The 17503-nt window shown below is 40.4% G+C and overlaps 1 protein-coding gene across 1 annotated transcript in view; it reads right to left on the bottom strand.

Moving 5' to 3' along the window:
• Window positions 1-6957: 6957 nt before the first annotated feature.
• The window catches only part of MEIOB (meiosis specific with OB-fold), a gene marked incomplete at its 3' end in the record, with an annotated part of 32332 nt that continues 21786 nt past the window's right edge, over window positions 6958-17503 (bottom strand). The window contains exons 12-14 of the mRNA XM_079797187.1: window positions 15347-15530; window positions 14521-14607; window positions 6958-7059 (exon numbers count right to left, since the gene is read on the bottom strand). Coding sequence (XP_079653313.1) covers window positions 6958-7059; window positions 14521-14607; window positions 15347-15530 — 373 coding nt within the window. The remainder of the gene's footprint in view (window positions 7060-14520; window positions 14608-15346; window positions 15531-17503) is intronic.

Genomic DNA, 17503 nt, shown 5'->3' on the forward strand with positions numbered 1-17503 from the left:
TCCCTCTCCCTCTCTAAAATAAATAAATATTTTTTTAAAAAGATAATTTTGAAACTGTTTTTAAATAAATATGGTTGGTTTTGTGTGGACTAAAAATCTTTCCCCTAATAGTGGCTAGGAGGGATGCTTCCTTATTAAAGGACTTCAGACCTTGGTCACACTACCTTTGGCCTGGTGAGCACTGTGCTTTATTAACAGAGTTCATCAGCATCTCTACCTCCTGACCAGAAATAAGCAGGCTTCAGGGAAGTTAAGTGGCCTAGGAGTGCTACTTTTGCTTTAACCTGCTCCTTTCTCCAAAAAAAGGGTAGGCAAGATGCACAGCATAGCTGTGGAGGCATTTGCAAGGGTAGGCAAGATGCACAGACTGCTGGTGGAGGCATTTTAGGCTTAGGCAGAGTCTCCTACTATAATGTAAACAAGATATCTACTGGCCCTTGAAAGTTTCACACACCTAATTTAGTAATAGTTAACATTGAGCCTTATATTGCTAGGTACTGTGTGCCAAGAGTTGTCTATGTTTTATTTAACCCTCAACAAAGCTGTGATGTTGATATTACTACCATCCCTGTTATACAGATGAAAATATAGATTTAGAGGTTAAGCTAGCCTGGTTCTACAGTCACTCAGCTGAGTGACAGGCCCAGATGTAACCCAGATATCCCAAGACCAGAACCTTAACGAATGCAGGATGCATCTTTTAAATAGATATATAAAAAGATTCAAATGTTTAGGTATTATGCAACCCCCACATTTAAATTATAATTTACTATGAGGAAGTCCCATAAGTGGATTTATTAAATATCATGCTATCTTTTTATCAAGTTTCTTTTTTAATTGCTTAAGCAATACATGTTTATTACAGAAGAGTTAGAAAATATGGATAAGAAAAAAACCCCAAACACTCAAAATTTCATCTGCTCAGAAATAGCCAAAGTTAAGTATTTAATGTACAGTTTTCTAAATCTAGATGTAATTATGTTTATTATTTGTTCATACCACACAATTGTATAACCTAGTTTTTTTCACCATATATTGTGACTATCCATGTTAGCCTGCACATTTCTGCAATACTATTTTCAGTGACTGCTTAAGATTCTGAAGTTAGTCCTTCATTTTTAACCATTGATATTGTTTCTAATTATTTGCTAGCAGAATCAGCACATTTATTATTTCCTTTGGCTAGGTTCCCATAAGGAAAAGAGTTGAATCAAGGGTGTGCTCATATTGAAAGTCCAGTTAGCAGACACAAGGTTCAGCTGAGACAATTTTACCAAACTCAGACTTGAAAGCAAACTAAAGATATGAGGCTGGAGCCCTGTTCACATATAGTTCCCTTGGTTGGCATAAGCCAGCACCCAGAAAATGTACGCTGCCCCTGAGGTCATTGTTCATCACAGTGGCTCATTAGCTTTGTCACAGACAGCTGATAACAGCATTGCAGGTGTCACACACAAAGTCCTTGGCTGTAAGAATCAAAAACTGAGAGACTCACCAATTCCCACAAATTCTGATATTGATAAAATACAATAATTCTAGCACCTAGAAGGTACGTTTTCCCCCTAACTTTTTATTTTGCATAAATTTAAACCTAATAAAAAGTTGAAAGTCTAATATAACAAACTATATATATATACATATATGTGTGTGTGTGTGTGTGTGTGTGTGTGTGTGTGTGTATACTAGAGGCCCTATGCACGAATTTGTGCATGGGTGGGGTCTGGCCGAGCTGCCGATCAGGGTACATCGGCTGCTGGCTGGGGGAGGGGCCACCAGAAGTTGGCCAGCTGGCCACGCCCCCAATATGGGGGGGCGGGGGAAAGCTGATGGGGGCAGGGCCAGCGGGGGGTGGGGGAGGCAGGGGGAGGGCCAGTTGGCCGGCCGACCCCACCCCCTGGTTGAACTCCTGGTCATGGGGACAATTTGCATATTAGCCTTTTATTATATAGGATGTGTGTGTGTGTGTGTATACATATATACTAGTATACACACACACATACATGGGGTGGGCAAAAGTAGGCTTACAGTTGTGAGTACACAAAACTATTTTTGTTTTATTATTAATTATTGTATTATTTCCCATATGAACAACTAAACCAACTTTGCCCCACCCTGTGTGTGTGTGTGTGTGTGTGTGTGTGTGTGTGTGTGTGTGTGTATCTTAGTTCTCTAACTTAATTCATCTGGAAGGCTGTTTGAGAAGCAATTTGTTCAAAAACTGAATCATTTTTTTCTCATTAGAAATAATATAAATTGAATAATCCATTCCAGACCTCCAAATGATTCCTTGTTTTAACCTTTCTTATATACAGTACATGTCTAATGTACCGTTTAATCCTATCTAATAAAAAGGGAATATGTAATTGACCATCATTCCGTCACAAAGATAGCTGCACCTACAGCTGAGGCCAGGTTTCCATAAGGAGCTTTAACGAGCAATCAGCAGGGACCTGAGGCTACGCCCTCCCCTGCTCCCGTGTGGCTTGACAAGGGACCTCAGGCCATGCTCCCCACCCAGCTGGGCTTGATGGGGGACCTCAAGGTGCCCCCCCAGTGCTGGGTCGGGGGAACTCAGGCTGCGCCCCCCTCCCAGTTGGCTTGACGGGGGACCTGAGGCGGCACCCCCCTCCCGGTGCCAGGCCAGGGGACCTGAGGATGCGCCCCCCCCCACCTGGTGGGCTTGACAGGGGACCTCAGGCCATGCCCCCCACCCAGCGGGGCTTGACAGGGGACCTCAAGGCATGCCCCCTGCCCCGGTCTGGGCTGGGGGACCTCAGGCCACACCCCCATCCTGGCGCTGGGCCAAAAGACCTGAGGCTATGTCCCCTGCCCTGCGGGACTTGACAAGGGTGGGACTGGCAGGGTCTGGATCTAGCCCAGTTGGGGGGGGGGGTCCTGCCAGGTCTGGGTCTCACTCGATTTTGAGGCGCATGTGGGTGGGCAGGGACTTGACTCTGGGTCCCGTGGTGCGCCCCGACTCTGACAGGAGGAAGGTTTTCATATACATTTTACTAATTTTCTTTCATCTCTGACTCTTCTATTATAGAGAAAGGGCAAATAGCAATATTAAATTATTTCCTCTAATTAATCCCCTTTTAATGTGCATGAATTTCATGCACCAGGCCACTAGTCTATAAATAAACACTTCTTTTCTTAAATTTACTGAACTACCCACTACTAGCCTTAAATGAATCACCTTCAGCACTCATTCCAGAAGTGTCTTTCAGGTCAGCATGTAGTATCTTTACTTGTTCATATATCACTGTCTCCAAACTGGCTAACTGCTTTCCATTTATTCAAATCAACTGTTTTTTCTATCTCTTCAATTACCTGTGATCATTGTTTCTTTTGAACCCTTAGCAACACTCGCATTCTTGATGGCCTCTATGTTTTAAAATTGAGCTAATCGATTTTGCCAACAAAAGTATTTTCTCCTTTGTTTGTTGCCTGAGAAGCTTTTTGTCATGCTGAAGTATCAACATGAAAGGGTTGTCAGGTGAATGGAAGTTTGGTTAGACAGAGACACCACTAGTATTTCTGTGAACTGCTTAGAGAACTGACTTGTTTGCCATGGGAAGCATTTGGGAAGCATTGGAGAAAGGAGGTGTGACTGCACTAATCTGTACTTGACAAGAGTTTTTAAGAATACCTTTTAGTCACTGGCTCTGGGTGGCTCAGTTGGTTGGAACATAGTCTCATTAAACCAAAAGGTTGTGGTTTGATTCCCACTCAGGGCACATACCTAGGTTGTGGGTTCAATCCCTGGTGCTTCTCTCTCTCTCTCTCTCTCTGTCTCTCTCTCTCTCTCTCTCTCTCTCTCTGTCTCCCTCCCTTCCTCCCTCCCTCCCTCTGAAAAATTGATAAAAACATATCCTCAAGTGAGGATAAAAAAAAGAAAAAAATACCTTTTAGGCCCTGGCCAGGTAGCTCAGTTGGTTAGGGCATCCTCCCAATATGCTAAGGTTGTGGGTTTGATCCCCAGTCAGGGCACATACAAGATCACCCAATGAATGCATAATGAGTGGAACAACAAATCATCTCTCTCTCTCAAATCAATAATCTTTTTTTAAATCTTTCTCCAACTGGCTTATTTCGCTTAGCATAATACCCTCCAGGTCCATCCATACTTTGGTAAATGGTAAAAGTTCTTTTTTTTCAGCAGTATAGTATTCTATTGTGTAGATGTACAACAGTTTTTTTAATCCACTCATCTGCTGATGGGCACTTAGGCTGTTTCCAAATCTTAGCTATTGTAAATTGTGCTGCTATGAACATAGGAGTGCATATATTCTTTCTGATTGGTGTTTCTGATTTCTTGGGATATATTCCTAGAAGTGGGATTACTGGGTCAAATGGGAATTTCATTTTTAACTTTTTGAGGAAACTCCATACTGTTTTCCACAGTGGCTGCACCAGCAGCATACAAGGGTTCCTTTTTCTCCACATCCTCACCAGCACTTGTTGATTTGTTGATGATAGCCATTCTGACAGGTGTGAGATGGCACCTCATTGTCATTTTGATTTGCATCAGATGATTAGTGACTTTGAACATTTTTTCATATGTCTCCTGGCCTTCTGTATGTCCACTTTCGAAAAGTGAAGCTGACATCTTTTCATGTTTGTACCCACTTCTAAAATATATATATATATTTTATTGATTTCAGCAAGGAAGGGCGAGGGAGAGAGAGAGAGAAAACATCAATGATGAGAGAGAATCATTGATTGATTGCCTCCTGCAAGTCCCACATGGAGGATCGAGCCCACAACCTGGGCATGTGCCCTGACGGGGAATCGAACTGTGACCTTCTGTTGCTTAGGTCAATACTCAACCACTGAGCCATGCCAGCTGGGCCCACTTTTTTTTTTTTTTAACAAGACTATTGGGCACAATTGTGGTATAAATGTTGGTGTAGTATCTTTGGTTTCAGGTAAGTTTTATATTTCTTTTAATACAATTAATTCAAATATGCTAAAACCATTTATTTTAAAGAGAAAGTAATCATAATACATATCTATCAACAAGTGAATCAAAAAATCAAGTGAATAAAAAATCTGATGAACAGAATAATCTAGTGAATATAATAGAATCAGGGGCATAGAAAGGGAGTGGACTGACAATTCTCGGGGGGGAAGAGGGTGTGGGGGTGCGGGAAGAGACTGGACAAAAATCATACACCTATGGATGAGGACAGATGTGGGGGGTGGGTAAGGGCATGGGGTGGGGTGGGGTGGGAACCAGGTGGAGGGGAGCTATGGGGCGGGGGGGGAAAGAGGAACAACTGTAACAATCTGAACAATAAAGATTAAAAAAATAAATACAAATAAATGTCACACTGAGAAGGCACCAAAGTAGCAGTGAGGAGGTCAGTCAGAGCCCTCTGCTACCCTGCTAGGGCTCTATGGTTGCAGAACACTGGTTGCTGCATATGCACCTACATTAAGAATGCCTGCATTAAGCACCTGTATTAAACAGTTAAAGCCAAGTAGTAAAAGAGCCAGAGCAACTGAGGTCCATGAACTGTAGGAGCCCAGACAGTTGGTTGAGGCACCCTTGTACCAAACATTGGTACTTTGGGACCTGCTGCTAGAGGTCAGGGCACCAGGAGGCCTGGCACAGCAGCTCCTGGCACCATCTGGGCCACGCACCCTTCCTCATCTCCTGTGCTCTGGAACACCTACTCTTGCTTAACTAACACAAGATTTGAATGTGGCTGCCAGTGGATGCCTTCACTTCTCTCTCCTCCCCAACCTGACACCCTGCCCCCCTCTTACCCATGGGCAGGGCATTGTCCTTGACCCTCCACCACTTTCCCTCTTTCCTTCCCTGTCTACCCTCCTGATTCGCCTTGCTTAACACACCCATTTCACAACCCAAGGGAGAAAAAAAGGAAACTCTCATTGGGCACACTTGCTGTTTGCACAACCAGGTCAAATCCTTCATTACTTTACTTATTACCATAATTTGGCACACTAGCGGTCAACTCATATCTCTCCTCTATGGCTGCCTATGATAAAAGCCAGACAAAACATTACTGACAAGGGAAGTTTATTTCCCAACACCAACTTTATAAAAGAGTTTCATATACTTTTTCTTTTCTTTTTTTCTCACTCCTATGGTGGGTGAAATGTAGCCTTCTGAAGTGCCAGACCCAAAAATGTTGGCCAGACCTCCCAGACTGTAGATCAATGCTAACCATGTTGGTGGGTCTGTGCCCTGAAGCAACTCAGCATAGTATGGTGCTGAGGAAAGCGCTTTGGGGTTCCGACAAGGATGACTGAGGTAGAAGGGAGGCTGTTGTCCTTCTATCCAAGCAGGCCTCCCACCCTTCTAAGTTCCTAAGACAAGGCATCACTCATATAACTTTTTAAGTTAGTCTCCCCACAGTTGATTTAGACTCATATCAAGCCTTAGTCAGCAAGCCTTCACAAGCATTGGGTAGCTCCAATGTATCATCAGAGCAGGCAGGGGATTTGCAAAGCTCCATGGTGTTTCAAGCCGTTGCACAACATTGCCCACAGACTTCTGTTGATCCCACTGGGCCCTCATTTGGGCCCTTGCAGCTCCAGGAAAGCAGACTGAGCCATTGGCAAACACTAGGTAAGTTGTTTTTAGAGGTTCTGATCTTTCTCAGGGAAATAAAATAAGGAGGAAAGGGACTTAAGAAAAGAAATCAATCTGAGGGAAAGATTAAATTTGTTTATTACTCATGGAAACATTTTCCAACTTGGGAAGAGAGAAGGCCAAGCTGGTAGAGATGGCCTTCTAAGAATTGAGCTCAGGTGAGATAGATATTTAAGATTTACCCCCAAACCAACTCCAGGAGGAAACAACAATTTATAGAAACATTTTTATCACATTTGAACAAAGTACAATTTTATCCATAATTTTCAACTCATTTTCCACATTAAGGGAGTTAAAACTCATATTCTTTTCCAGAGTTTATAATGATACCTGGTTTAAATATTTCCTTGTCCAGACAAGTTCCTACTTGCCTCAATAGGATCTGCAAGCTTACATGAGATCACACTAATTCTCAATCTACCCCTTGACAAAAAAACCTGTAGGGAGAAAACAGAGAAAGTTAGTTTTAAAGACCACTGTGTATATAAAGTTGAAAACCAATTACCAAAAGAGAATGCAATAGAGAACCGCATGAGTTTTGCTTACAGCTGTTAACATGTCGATTAAAGTTCTAAGACAAAAGAGTTCAAGTCTCAGGTAGAGTTCAGTAGAGAAATTACACATCTGGCTTTTGTAAAAATCCATGTCATTTTTTTTTCATGATATTTCTCTTTGGTAGGAAAGTTGGGATTTTAAATCCAACACAGAAAAATAGGGCTTAAAATGTGTTTAAGCTACCAGTTGTGATCTACATTAACCTGGAATCCTATATAATAAAGAGCTAATATGCTAATTAGACCAGATGGCAGAACAACCTTCCAGAACGATCAGTGGGCGGGGCTGTGAGGTAGCTGGGGCCACAAGGCAGCCGGGGCTTCGAGGGCTGAGTTCCTTGTACAAATTTTGTGCATCGGGCCTCTAATTTATAATAATAAAAGGGTAATATGCTAATTAGACTGGACATCCTTTCAGACATCCTTCTGGATGAAGCTGGGGCTGGAGCAAAGCCCGGGTTGTGGGTGCCTGCGGGCGGCTGGAGGGAATCAAGCCTGGGTCCAGGGTGCCTGCTGGTGGCTGGAGGGAAGCAAGCCCGGGTCCCAGGTGCCAGAGGGAAGCCAGTACCAGCAGCTGGGGGAAGGAAGGCCTCCTCTTGCACAAATTTTGTGCATTGGGCCTCTAGTAGTAACATAATCTGTTAGAATATAGGAATATGATGATGAAGTTTACTAATAACGATGTCTAAATTTTTACAATTAACAAAGCACTTTCACCAACGTTTTATTTAATATAGAGTGGAAGGACACATGAGCTAGCCCATTTTAATTTCAAAGGTTAATAGGAAAAATGTAATAATGTCAGGAAACACTGTGGAAGACTTTGATATGGGCAGTAAAGATAAGTGGGCACAGCCCTGGCCAGTGTGACTCAGTGGTTGGAGAGTTGGCCTGGGCACTGAAGGGTCCCAGGTTTGATTCCGGTCAAGGGCACATGCCTGGGTTGTGGCTCGATCTCCAGTGTGGGGCGTGCAGAAGGCAGCCAGTTAATGATTCTCTCTCATCATTAATGTTTCTATCTCTCTCTCCCTCTCCTTTCCTCTCCGAAATCAATAAAAATATGTAAAAAAAAAAAAGAAAAAAAAGAAAAAGAAAAGGAAAAAAAATCAACTACAGTAAAAACACTCAAGCCCTAGCCAGTTTGGCTCAGTGGATAGAGTGATGGCCTGTGGACTGAAGGGTTCCCGGTTTGATTCCGGTCAAGGGCATATACCTCAGTTACAGGCTCCCGGCCCTGGTCAGAGGTATGTGTGAGACAACCAATTGATGTGTCTCTCTCACATTGGTGTTTCTCTCTGTCTCTCCCTCTCCCTTCCACTCTCTCTAAAAATCAATGGAAAAAAATAACCTTGTGTAAGGATTAAAAAACAAACAAATTAAAAAACCACTAAAAACATTCAAACACATAGAGGCTAAATAGCATGTTATTAAACAATGAATGAGTTACCAATCAGATCAAGAAAGAAATAAAAAACTTCCCTGGAAAGAAATGAAAATGAATACACAACAACCCCAAATCTCTGGGACACAGCAAAAAGAGTCCTGAGAGGAAGTTCATAGCACTACAGGTCTACCTCAAAAAAACAAGAAAATTAATAATAAATTATTTAACCCTCTAACTTAAAGAATTAGAAAAAGAACAATGAGAAAAGCCCAGAATAAGTGGAAGGAAATAATAAAGATTAGAGCAGGAATAAATGACACAGAGAATAAAAAAAAATCAATAAACCAAGAGCTGGTTCTTTGAAAAGATAGATAAGATTGATAAACTGTTATCCAGACTCATCAAAAAACAAAGAAAGAGGACCCAAATAAATAAAATCAGGACAAGAGCAGAGAAGTAACAACTGACACCACAGAAATACAAAGGATTGTAAGAAAATACTATGAGCAACTATATGCCAACAAGCTGGATAATGAGGATGAAATGGACAAATTCCTAGAAAAATACAATCTCCCAAAATTGAATCAGGAAGAATCAGAAAACCAGAATAGGCCAATAACAATTGATGAAATAGAAGCAGTAATAAAAATTTTAAAAAAAACAACTCCCAGGAAACAAAAGCCCCGGTTCTTCAAAGAAGAACTAACACCTATCCTCCTCAAACTATTCCAAAAAATCCAAGAGGAAGGAACACTTCCAGGCTCTTTTTATGAGGCCAGCATTATCCTAATTCCAAAACCAGATAAAGACACTACAAAGAAAGAGAATTACAGGCCAATATCCCTAATGATCAGGGATGCTAAATCTTCAACAAAATATTAGCAAGTTGGATCCAGCAATATATTAAAAGATCATACACATGAACATATCAATAGATGCACAAAAAGCATTTCACAAGACCCAGCACCCATTTTTAAAAATATATATATTTTATTGATTTTTTACAGAGAGGGAAAGAGAGTTAGAAACATCAATGAGAGAGAAACACTGATCAGCTGCCTCCTGGGGATGTGCCCACAACCAAGGTACATGCCCTTGACCATAATCGAACCTGGGACCCCTCAGTCCACAGCCCAACGGTCTATCCACTGAACAAAACCGGTTAGAACCCAACACACATTTTTAATAAAAACTCTCAGCAATGTGGGAATAGAAGGATCATATCTCAACATAATAAAGGCCATATATGACAAACCTACAGCAAACATCATATTCAATGGGCAAAAACTAAAACCATTTCCCCTAAGAACAGGAACAAGACAGGGATGTCTACTTTCACCACTTTTAGTCAACATAATACTTGAAGTCCTAGCCACAGCAATCAGACAACAAGAAGAAAATAAAAGGCATCCAAATTGAAAAGAAGGAAGTAAAATTCTCCATTATTTGCAGATGACATGATATTGTACACAGAAAACCCTAAAGACTCTACCAAAAAAAACTACTAGATTTAATAACTGAATTTGGCAATGTAGCAGGATACCAAATCAACACCCAAAAATCAATGGCACTTTTATACACCAATAATGAATTCTCAGAAAGAGAAACTAAACAAACAATCGCATTTACCATTGCAACAACAACAACAAAAATTTAGATACTTAGGAATAAACTAACCAAGGAGGTAAAAGACTTGTACTCAGAAAACTACAGGGCATTGAAAAAAAGAGATAGAGAAAGATATAAACTGGTGGAAGAATATACAGTGTTCATGGATTGGTAGAAATAACATCATTAAAATGTCCATACTACCCAACAGATTCAATGCAATCCCTATTAAAATACCAATAGCATATTTCACAGATCTAGAACAAATACTCCAAAAATTTATACGAAACCAAAAAAGCTGCCAAATAGCTGCAGCAATCTTGAGAAAGAAGAACAAAGTTGGAGGGATCACAATACCAGATATCAAGTTATACTACAAAGCCACTATAATCAAAACAGCCTTGTACTGGCACAAGAACAGGCATATAGATCAATGGAACAAAACAGAGACTCCAGAAATTGACCCAAGCCATTATGCTCAATTAATATTTGCAAAGGAGGCAAGAACATACAATGGAGTCAAGGCAGTCTTTTCAATTAGTGGTGTTGGGAAAATTGGACAGATACATGCAAAAAAATGAAACTAGACCACCAACTTACACCATACACAAGAATAAACTAAAAATGGATAAAAGATTTAAATGTAAGTCATGAAACTATAAAAATCCTAGAAGAAACAATAGGCAGCAAAATATCAGATAATATGTTTGTGGATATATCTTCTAGGGCAGAGGAAACTATGGAGAAAATAAACAAATGGGACTACATCAAAATAAAAAGCTTCTGTATAGCAAAAGAAACCATCAACAAAATGAAAAGGGAGTCCACTGCATATATATTTGGCAATGATACATCTGATAAAGGGTTAATATCTAAAATATATAAGGAACTCATACAACTTAACAAAAGAAAGACAAACAATCCAATTTAAAAATGGGTAAAGGACCTAAATAGAGACTTCTCTAAAGCGGACATACAGATGGCCAAGAGACATATGAAAAAATGCTCAGAGTCACTAATCATCAGAGATCAGAGAGATGCAAATTAAAATGACAATGAGGTATCACCTCACACCTGTCAGAATGGCTACCATCAACAAATCAACAAATGACAAGTGCTGACAAGGTTGTGGAGAAAAGGGAACCCTAGTACACTGCTAGTAAGAATGCAGACTAGTACAGCCATTATGGAAAACATTATGGAGTTTCCTTAAAAAATTAAATATGGAACTGCCATTTGACCCAGTGATCCCACTTCTAGGAATACCAGTATATCCTAAGAAATCAGAAACACCAATCAGAAAGAATGTATGCACCCCAATGTTCATAGCAGCACAATTTAAAATGGCTAAGATCTGGAATTAGCCCAAGTGCCCATCAGTAGATGAGTAGATAAAAAAGCTGTGGTACATTTACACCATGGAATACTATGCAGCAGTAAAAAAGAAGGGTCTCTTACCCTTTGAGACAGTATGTGGGGACCTGGAGAGTATTATGCTAAGCAAAATAAGCTAGTCAGAGAACAGACTGTAGGATCTCAGAGGGAAGGCAGTGGGTGGATGGGAAGAGATCAACCAAAGAACTTGTATGCATATATGCATAACCCAAGGACACAGACAGTAGGGTGGTGAAGGCCAGGGGTGGGGGTGGGGCAGGCTAGAAGGATTCAATGGGGGGGAAAAGGGGACATAAGTAATACTTTCAACAATAAAGATTTAATTTTAAAAAATAAAATAAATACCTCACTTTAAAATCCCTCCAATCATTGTTTTTTAATTGAAATATGATAAATATATAGTGTTCAACATATATAGAATATGTTTTTATCATATACTAGAGGCCTGGTGCACGAAATTCGTGCACGGGGGTATGTGTCCCTCAGCCCAGCCTGCACCCTCTCCAATCTGGGACCCCTCGAGGGATGTCTGACTGCCTGGGAAGTCAGACATCCTCTCACAATCCAGGACTGCTGGCTCCCAACTGCTCACCTGCCTGCCTTCCTGATTGCCCCTAACCGCTTCTGCCTGCCAGCCTGATCACCCCTAACCACTCTCCTGCCAGCCAGATTGATGCCTACCTGCTCCCCTGCCAGCCTGATTGCCCCTAACTGCCCTCCCCTGCAGGCCTGGTCACCCTTAACTGCCATCCTCTGCAGGCTTGGTCCCCCCCCCCCCCCCCGCCCACAACTGCTCTCCCCTGTAGGTCTGGGTCCCCCCCAACTGCCCTTCCCTGCAGACCCGGTCGCCCCCAACTTCCCTCCTCTGCTGGCCTGGTCACCACTAACTGCCCTCTCCTGCAGGCTTGATCGCCCCCAACTGCCCTCCCTGGCAGGCCTGGTCCCTCCCAACTGCCCTCCCTTGCCGGCCTGGTCCCTCCCAACTGCCTTCCCCTGCTGGCCCGATCACTCACAACTGCCCTCCCCTGCTGGCCTGATCCCTCACAACTGCCCTCCCCTGCTGGCCATCTTGTGTCCACATGGGAGCAGCCATCTTTGATCACATGGGTGCAGCCATCTTGTGTGTTGGAGTGATGGTCAATTTGCATATTACTCTTTTATTAGATAGGGTAGCAGAGCAATATAAGTTCTTATTTTTAAAATTAAATGTTCTATTTTAACTTATAACAAATGAAATTTTATTTGATTCTCATAATCTTTACTACATTTTGTGATATAGTCATTCTATCTGCTTAAATTTTTTGTTAAATCTGACTTAAACAACTTTTTAACATAGTCTTTGGAAAGGTATAGCGTCTCCCTTTGCTTGAGAGCAATTTGTTGTTATATTTGAATCAAGTGTGGAAAATTATAAATAAGTTGCCATGTATTTAAATTTATCAAACTCATTAGCAAGTGATAACCTCCTATTTGGAGGAAAAATAAAGTTGGTCAAGGATCTGAGTATATTCTGATTTGGGAATAGGCAGTAGTTATATCTATTAATAGTCAGTATTTATATCAAAGAGTGGAAGAGATACAGTATATTACTGTAATTTCCCCCCTTCAGCCTAGTAAAGAAGAATCCTTGAGCCAAGGTCCTAGACATATTGGTGAGATGTTGGTGACTCCATGTCTGAAACCTAATTCAGATAGAGTTGAGGCCACAAGGGAAAAAAACACTAGAACATGTAAAAACCTGAGATGGAGTGATGCAGTATTCTCAAAGACTCTTTCGGGGTATCCATGAGATCACAACTATTTTTCTAAATAATACTAAGATGCTATTTTCCTTTTTTATTCTCATTCTTTCATCAGAATGCTCTGTAGTTTTCTTGAGGCTACATGACATGCGATGATATCACTACAGCTAATGAAATGCATGCTCATGAATATGTTTTACATTTTTCTTAATGTTAAGTTCTAGTACAGTAAACACAAACAGATTTAACTCAAACAAGAGCTTCAAAACTGTTAAGAGTGTAAAGGAGAAAACATTTGCGAATGATGGGAGGAGAGTAATAATGTAGGCAGTAGCCCTAGCTCTCCTGTGACTTGGGGCTAGTGGCAACATTTCTTGGTCCCATTTTCCTCATTTGCAAAACAAGGGGAATTTGGCTCACTTCCCTTTACATCTTGAACACAAAGGTTCTATGAACCTCCAACACTGTAGTGTTATTGGTGCTGCAGGAGTCTGATCTGAGTTTTAGGATTACAGAATTTTAGAGGCTTAGAGAATTTAATTAACCTCCCAGGGTCACACAGGCTGAGGAATAGTGGAATTGGAATTCTTACTTGAGTCTGTCTCATCCCAGCATCTAAGCATTTAACCATATGCTATTATATCCCACTCACTGAAGTGAGGAGATTGCCATATGGGTTTTGTGGGTAGGGCAGACTCATCTTGACTCTAACCTTTTGCACTCGGATGTCGAGTGTGACTCGACACGGTTAGCATCGGTAGCAGCTCGTATGTCGAATTGTATTGAATGTATCAATAATTTGAAATATAAAAAAATCCAAATAAATAAGTTTGTATGAAAAGAAACTTCAGTTTTTTATTCTACTGCCGCGCTTTGTAAAATCTGGGGTATTTAAAAAATTAAATCCCGAGTAGAATAAAGGAATTGAGAAAAAAGCAAGCGAGTGCAAAGGGCTAAAGCCAGGTGCCTAGTCTTGGAGTTAACATTACTGGGTATTTTCTTTGTTGACCTATTTATTTGGTGTCATTTGTAACTACTTTATGCTATATGAAAAAACCTGATTACTTCCGTTGTTTCTACAGTAGCCAAATCCTTCTGCACATCTGGGAACTGGGCATCATTAAAATAAAAAATTTCCTTATTTATTTGGTCAAACTCTAGGATTTTCTTTTGTTTGAATATATAGAATAACATAGTACTGTAAAATATACTAACTTTTAAATAAATCTTGCTTCTTTCCAAAAGAAATTGCCACTTTAATGCTGTTCTCTGTTCATCCGTCATTGCAAGAAACTCATTTACCTGATTTAAAAAATAAATCAAACAAGTGTTTCCAATGTTTATATAGATAACTCATCTTAACAAGGAGAAACATCAATTTTCTCACTAGAAGTGGAATATTATTCACAGTAATTACAGCTCAATTCTCTTGATGGATGAGATAAGGCCAGATATCTGCTCTAAATTGAATCTCTGAAGCTAATTGGGTGGGTTAGCACAGAAAACTCCCCTTGACAAACTGGAAATTACTTGGAACTGAGGTTTAATGGTAAACTTCAGGAGCTGGTTTTAACAATAAGAAAGTGCTTATCATCAAGTGTACAATCTAATCTCTAAGTATCTGCTGGTGCTGTCCTACAGCGGCAGATGGGGAACATTCGTGGCTGACTTTCTACAGCTGAGTGTGTGAAATATCGCCAAACCCTCCTTCTGGAAGAGCTACCTCATAACTGATTGACATCTTCAATGTGTTGTTTTACCCATTGTTATTTGACTATATAAAACGTCTTGTTTATTCTCCACTATGGTCCAGGGCCTCTGTCATTATTCCTAATAATATTAGCTATGATTTCAATATACAATATGCAATTATTTGTTCATTAAAGAAAGCAATGTATATTTAAATCAAGATTGATTTTTCACAGACCTCTTTATTAATAAATTAATTGCTATCAAATGTTCACCCAAATAACCTATATTTTAGAGGAAGAAAATCCAATTTGGACATATTTCCAAACATGGTTTCTTTTTTGCTATTTACCGTGCAGCCCAAAGTCTCCTCAGCAACATTTCCTGTGAGACTACAGGAATGGAGGGTACCTGTGTGATCAGTAAGATCAATTAGCATATCAAAGCTGAGAAAAACGGATTTAAACTTCGAAGAATCTTTGTTGCAAGTTGTACAAATGCTGGATGCTTCATTTACAATGTAACCACAGCTTGAACTGAAAAGAAAGGGAGGACAATGATAAAATGTGAAGGGCCTAAGTGACAAATCTGCTTTCCAGCAGAATTATCGCTTAAAAGTCTAAATCAGAGTAAGTAATTTCAGAGTGCTCAGCACTGCACAGGATACAAGACAAACATATAAAATCACAAGGAATAATTCCACATGTGTTCTCAGTCTTTCTTAGTATTTTTGATTCATCTGAAACTGGGATAAGCTCATTGTCCTGCTTCCTACCTTCCCCCATGCTGGGTCCTGCCCAGGCTCATTTCCCTACTAGGGCCTTCCTTTCTTGCCCTCCCCCTTGACCCCCTCACATACACACACAACCTTCACTCCTTCCCTTCTCTGAAAAGCTGCAGAATTTATACTTCAGCACTGACTAAATTCTGTCACATCCTATTCCTTGTTATTGCAGGCATGTCCATCTTATCTCCCTGGGGCTGTGTGCTAAGGGCAGGAATAGTGTCTTGTGACTAGAAAGCCTAGGTTCCACAAATGCTCACTTGATGGTACTTACCAGGTCGTCTGTACACCTACAGAAAAACCAGAGGGTTGGGCAAGTTCACACCCTAAATGCTATTAGTACCACTAGTGACACATTCACCTCTCTTTAAGTGGCAATTACATGCTATTTCATATTTTTGAAGCATGTCTTACTTCAGCCAATTTGGAAAGGACTAATTAAAATTTCTCAAGAAAAGAGTGATCTGAAGATAGTGGTTTCTTATCTAGCCACAGATCACATTTAAAGTAAATGTTAGATGCTTTTCTTCACATATTAATACTAAAGCTGTAGGAAAAATGAGACAAAAATTATTTAAAATTTGTGAAAAATATTTTTCAAAAAATAACTGCCTTACACAATAGCCTCTACATTATTTATTTTTCAACTTTAATACTAAATCATAAAGTGTTTTAAAAACCCATAGGTCAACTGCCCTGGCCAGGTAGCTCAGTTGGTTAGAGCATCCTCCCCATACACCAAGGTTGTTGGTTTGATCCTATGTCAGGTCATGTATGGGAGGCAACCGATCACGGTTTCTCTCCTACATAGATGTTTCTCTCTCTCTCTCTCTCCCTTCCTCTCTTTCTAAAAATCCATAAAAACATACCCTTGGGTGAGGATTAAAAAAAATCCATAGGTCAATATCTTGACTGTGGTCACAGGCAAACAAACCTATACATGTGATAAAACCATATAGAACTTAATATACACATGTGCACACAAATGACTGCATGTCAATCTGGGGAAATTTGAATAAATAACTGGATTGAGCCCAGTCAGTGTGGCTCTGTGGTTGAACATCAACCTATGAACCAGGAGGTCATGATTTGATTCCCAGTCAGGGTACTGAAGCATAGTTACCTCCATCTTGTATAAAAACTGCTATTTGAAATTCTCTGCTATTGTTAGATAGTCCCTTGTCTTGTAAACTCTGTCATTGTAAACTCTGTCACTTTAAGACAGTCTCTTATTCTATAAAATGACTTTGTTTTTAGTTTGAATAATAGAAAAAGATAAACTTAACTGTCTGACCTTGCAAGCTAGCCATCCAATGTAATAGACTAATATAAACTAATACTGATAATAATTCCCATATTCTTATGCCAAGCACTAACTCAATATGTATTCAAGGTTACAACTGTCTGTAACAATAACTCACACAGAGCCCTTTGTAAAATCAGCAGACAAAGAAGCTCAAAAGGTATAAATATGAAAAACTTCCTGTGTGACTTTGCTCAGAGATTTGGAAGAAACACCTTCCTCTGGGCAGTGCGCAATAAATGACTCCTAATTAATTGGCTCATTAAGGCTTCTTGTATCTCACTCGCTGATTTATGATACAACAGTACATACCCGGGTTTAGGCTGGATACCCAGTGGGGGCATGCAGGAGGTACCCAATTGATGATTCTTTCTCATCACTGATGTTTCTATCTCTCTCTCCCTCCCCACTTCCTCTCTGAC

Source organism: Cnephaeus nilssonii (assembly GCF_951640355.1).
Source record: "Cnephaeus nilssonii genome assembly, chromosome: 2".
NCBI classification, from domain to species: domain Eukaryota; kingdom Metazoa; phylum Chordata; class Mammalia; order Chiroptera; family Vespertilionidae; genus Cnephaeus; species Cnephaeus nilssonii.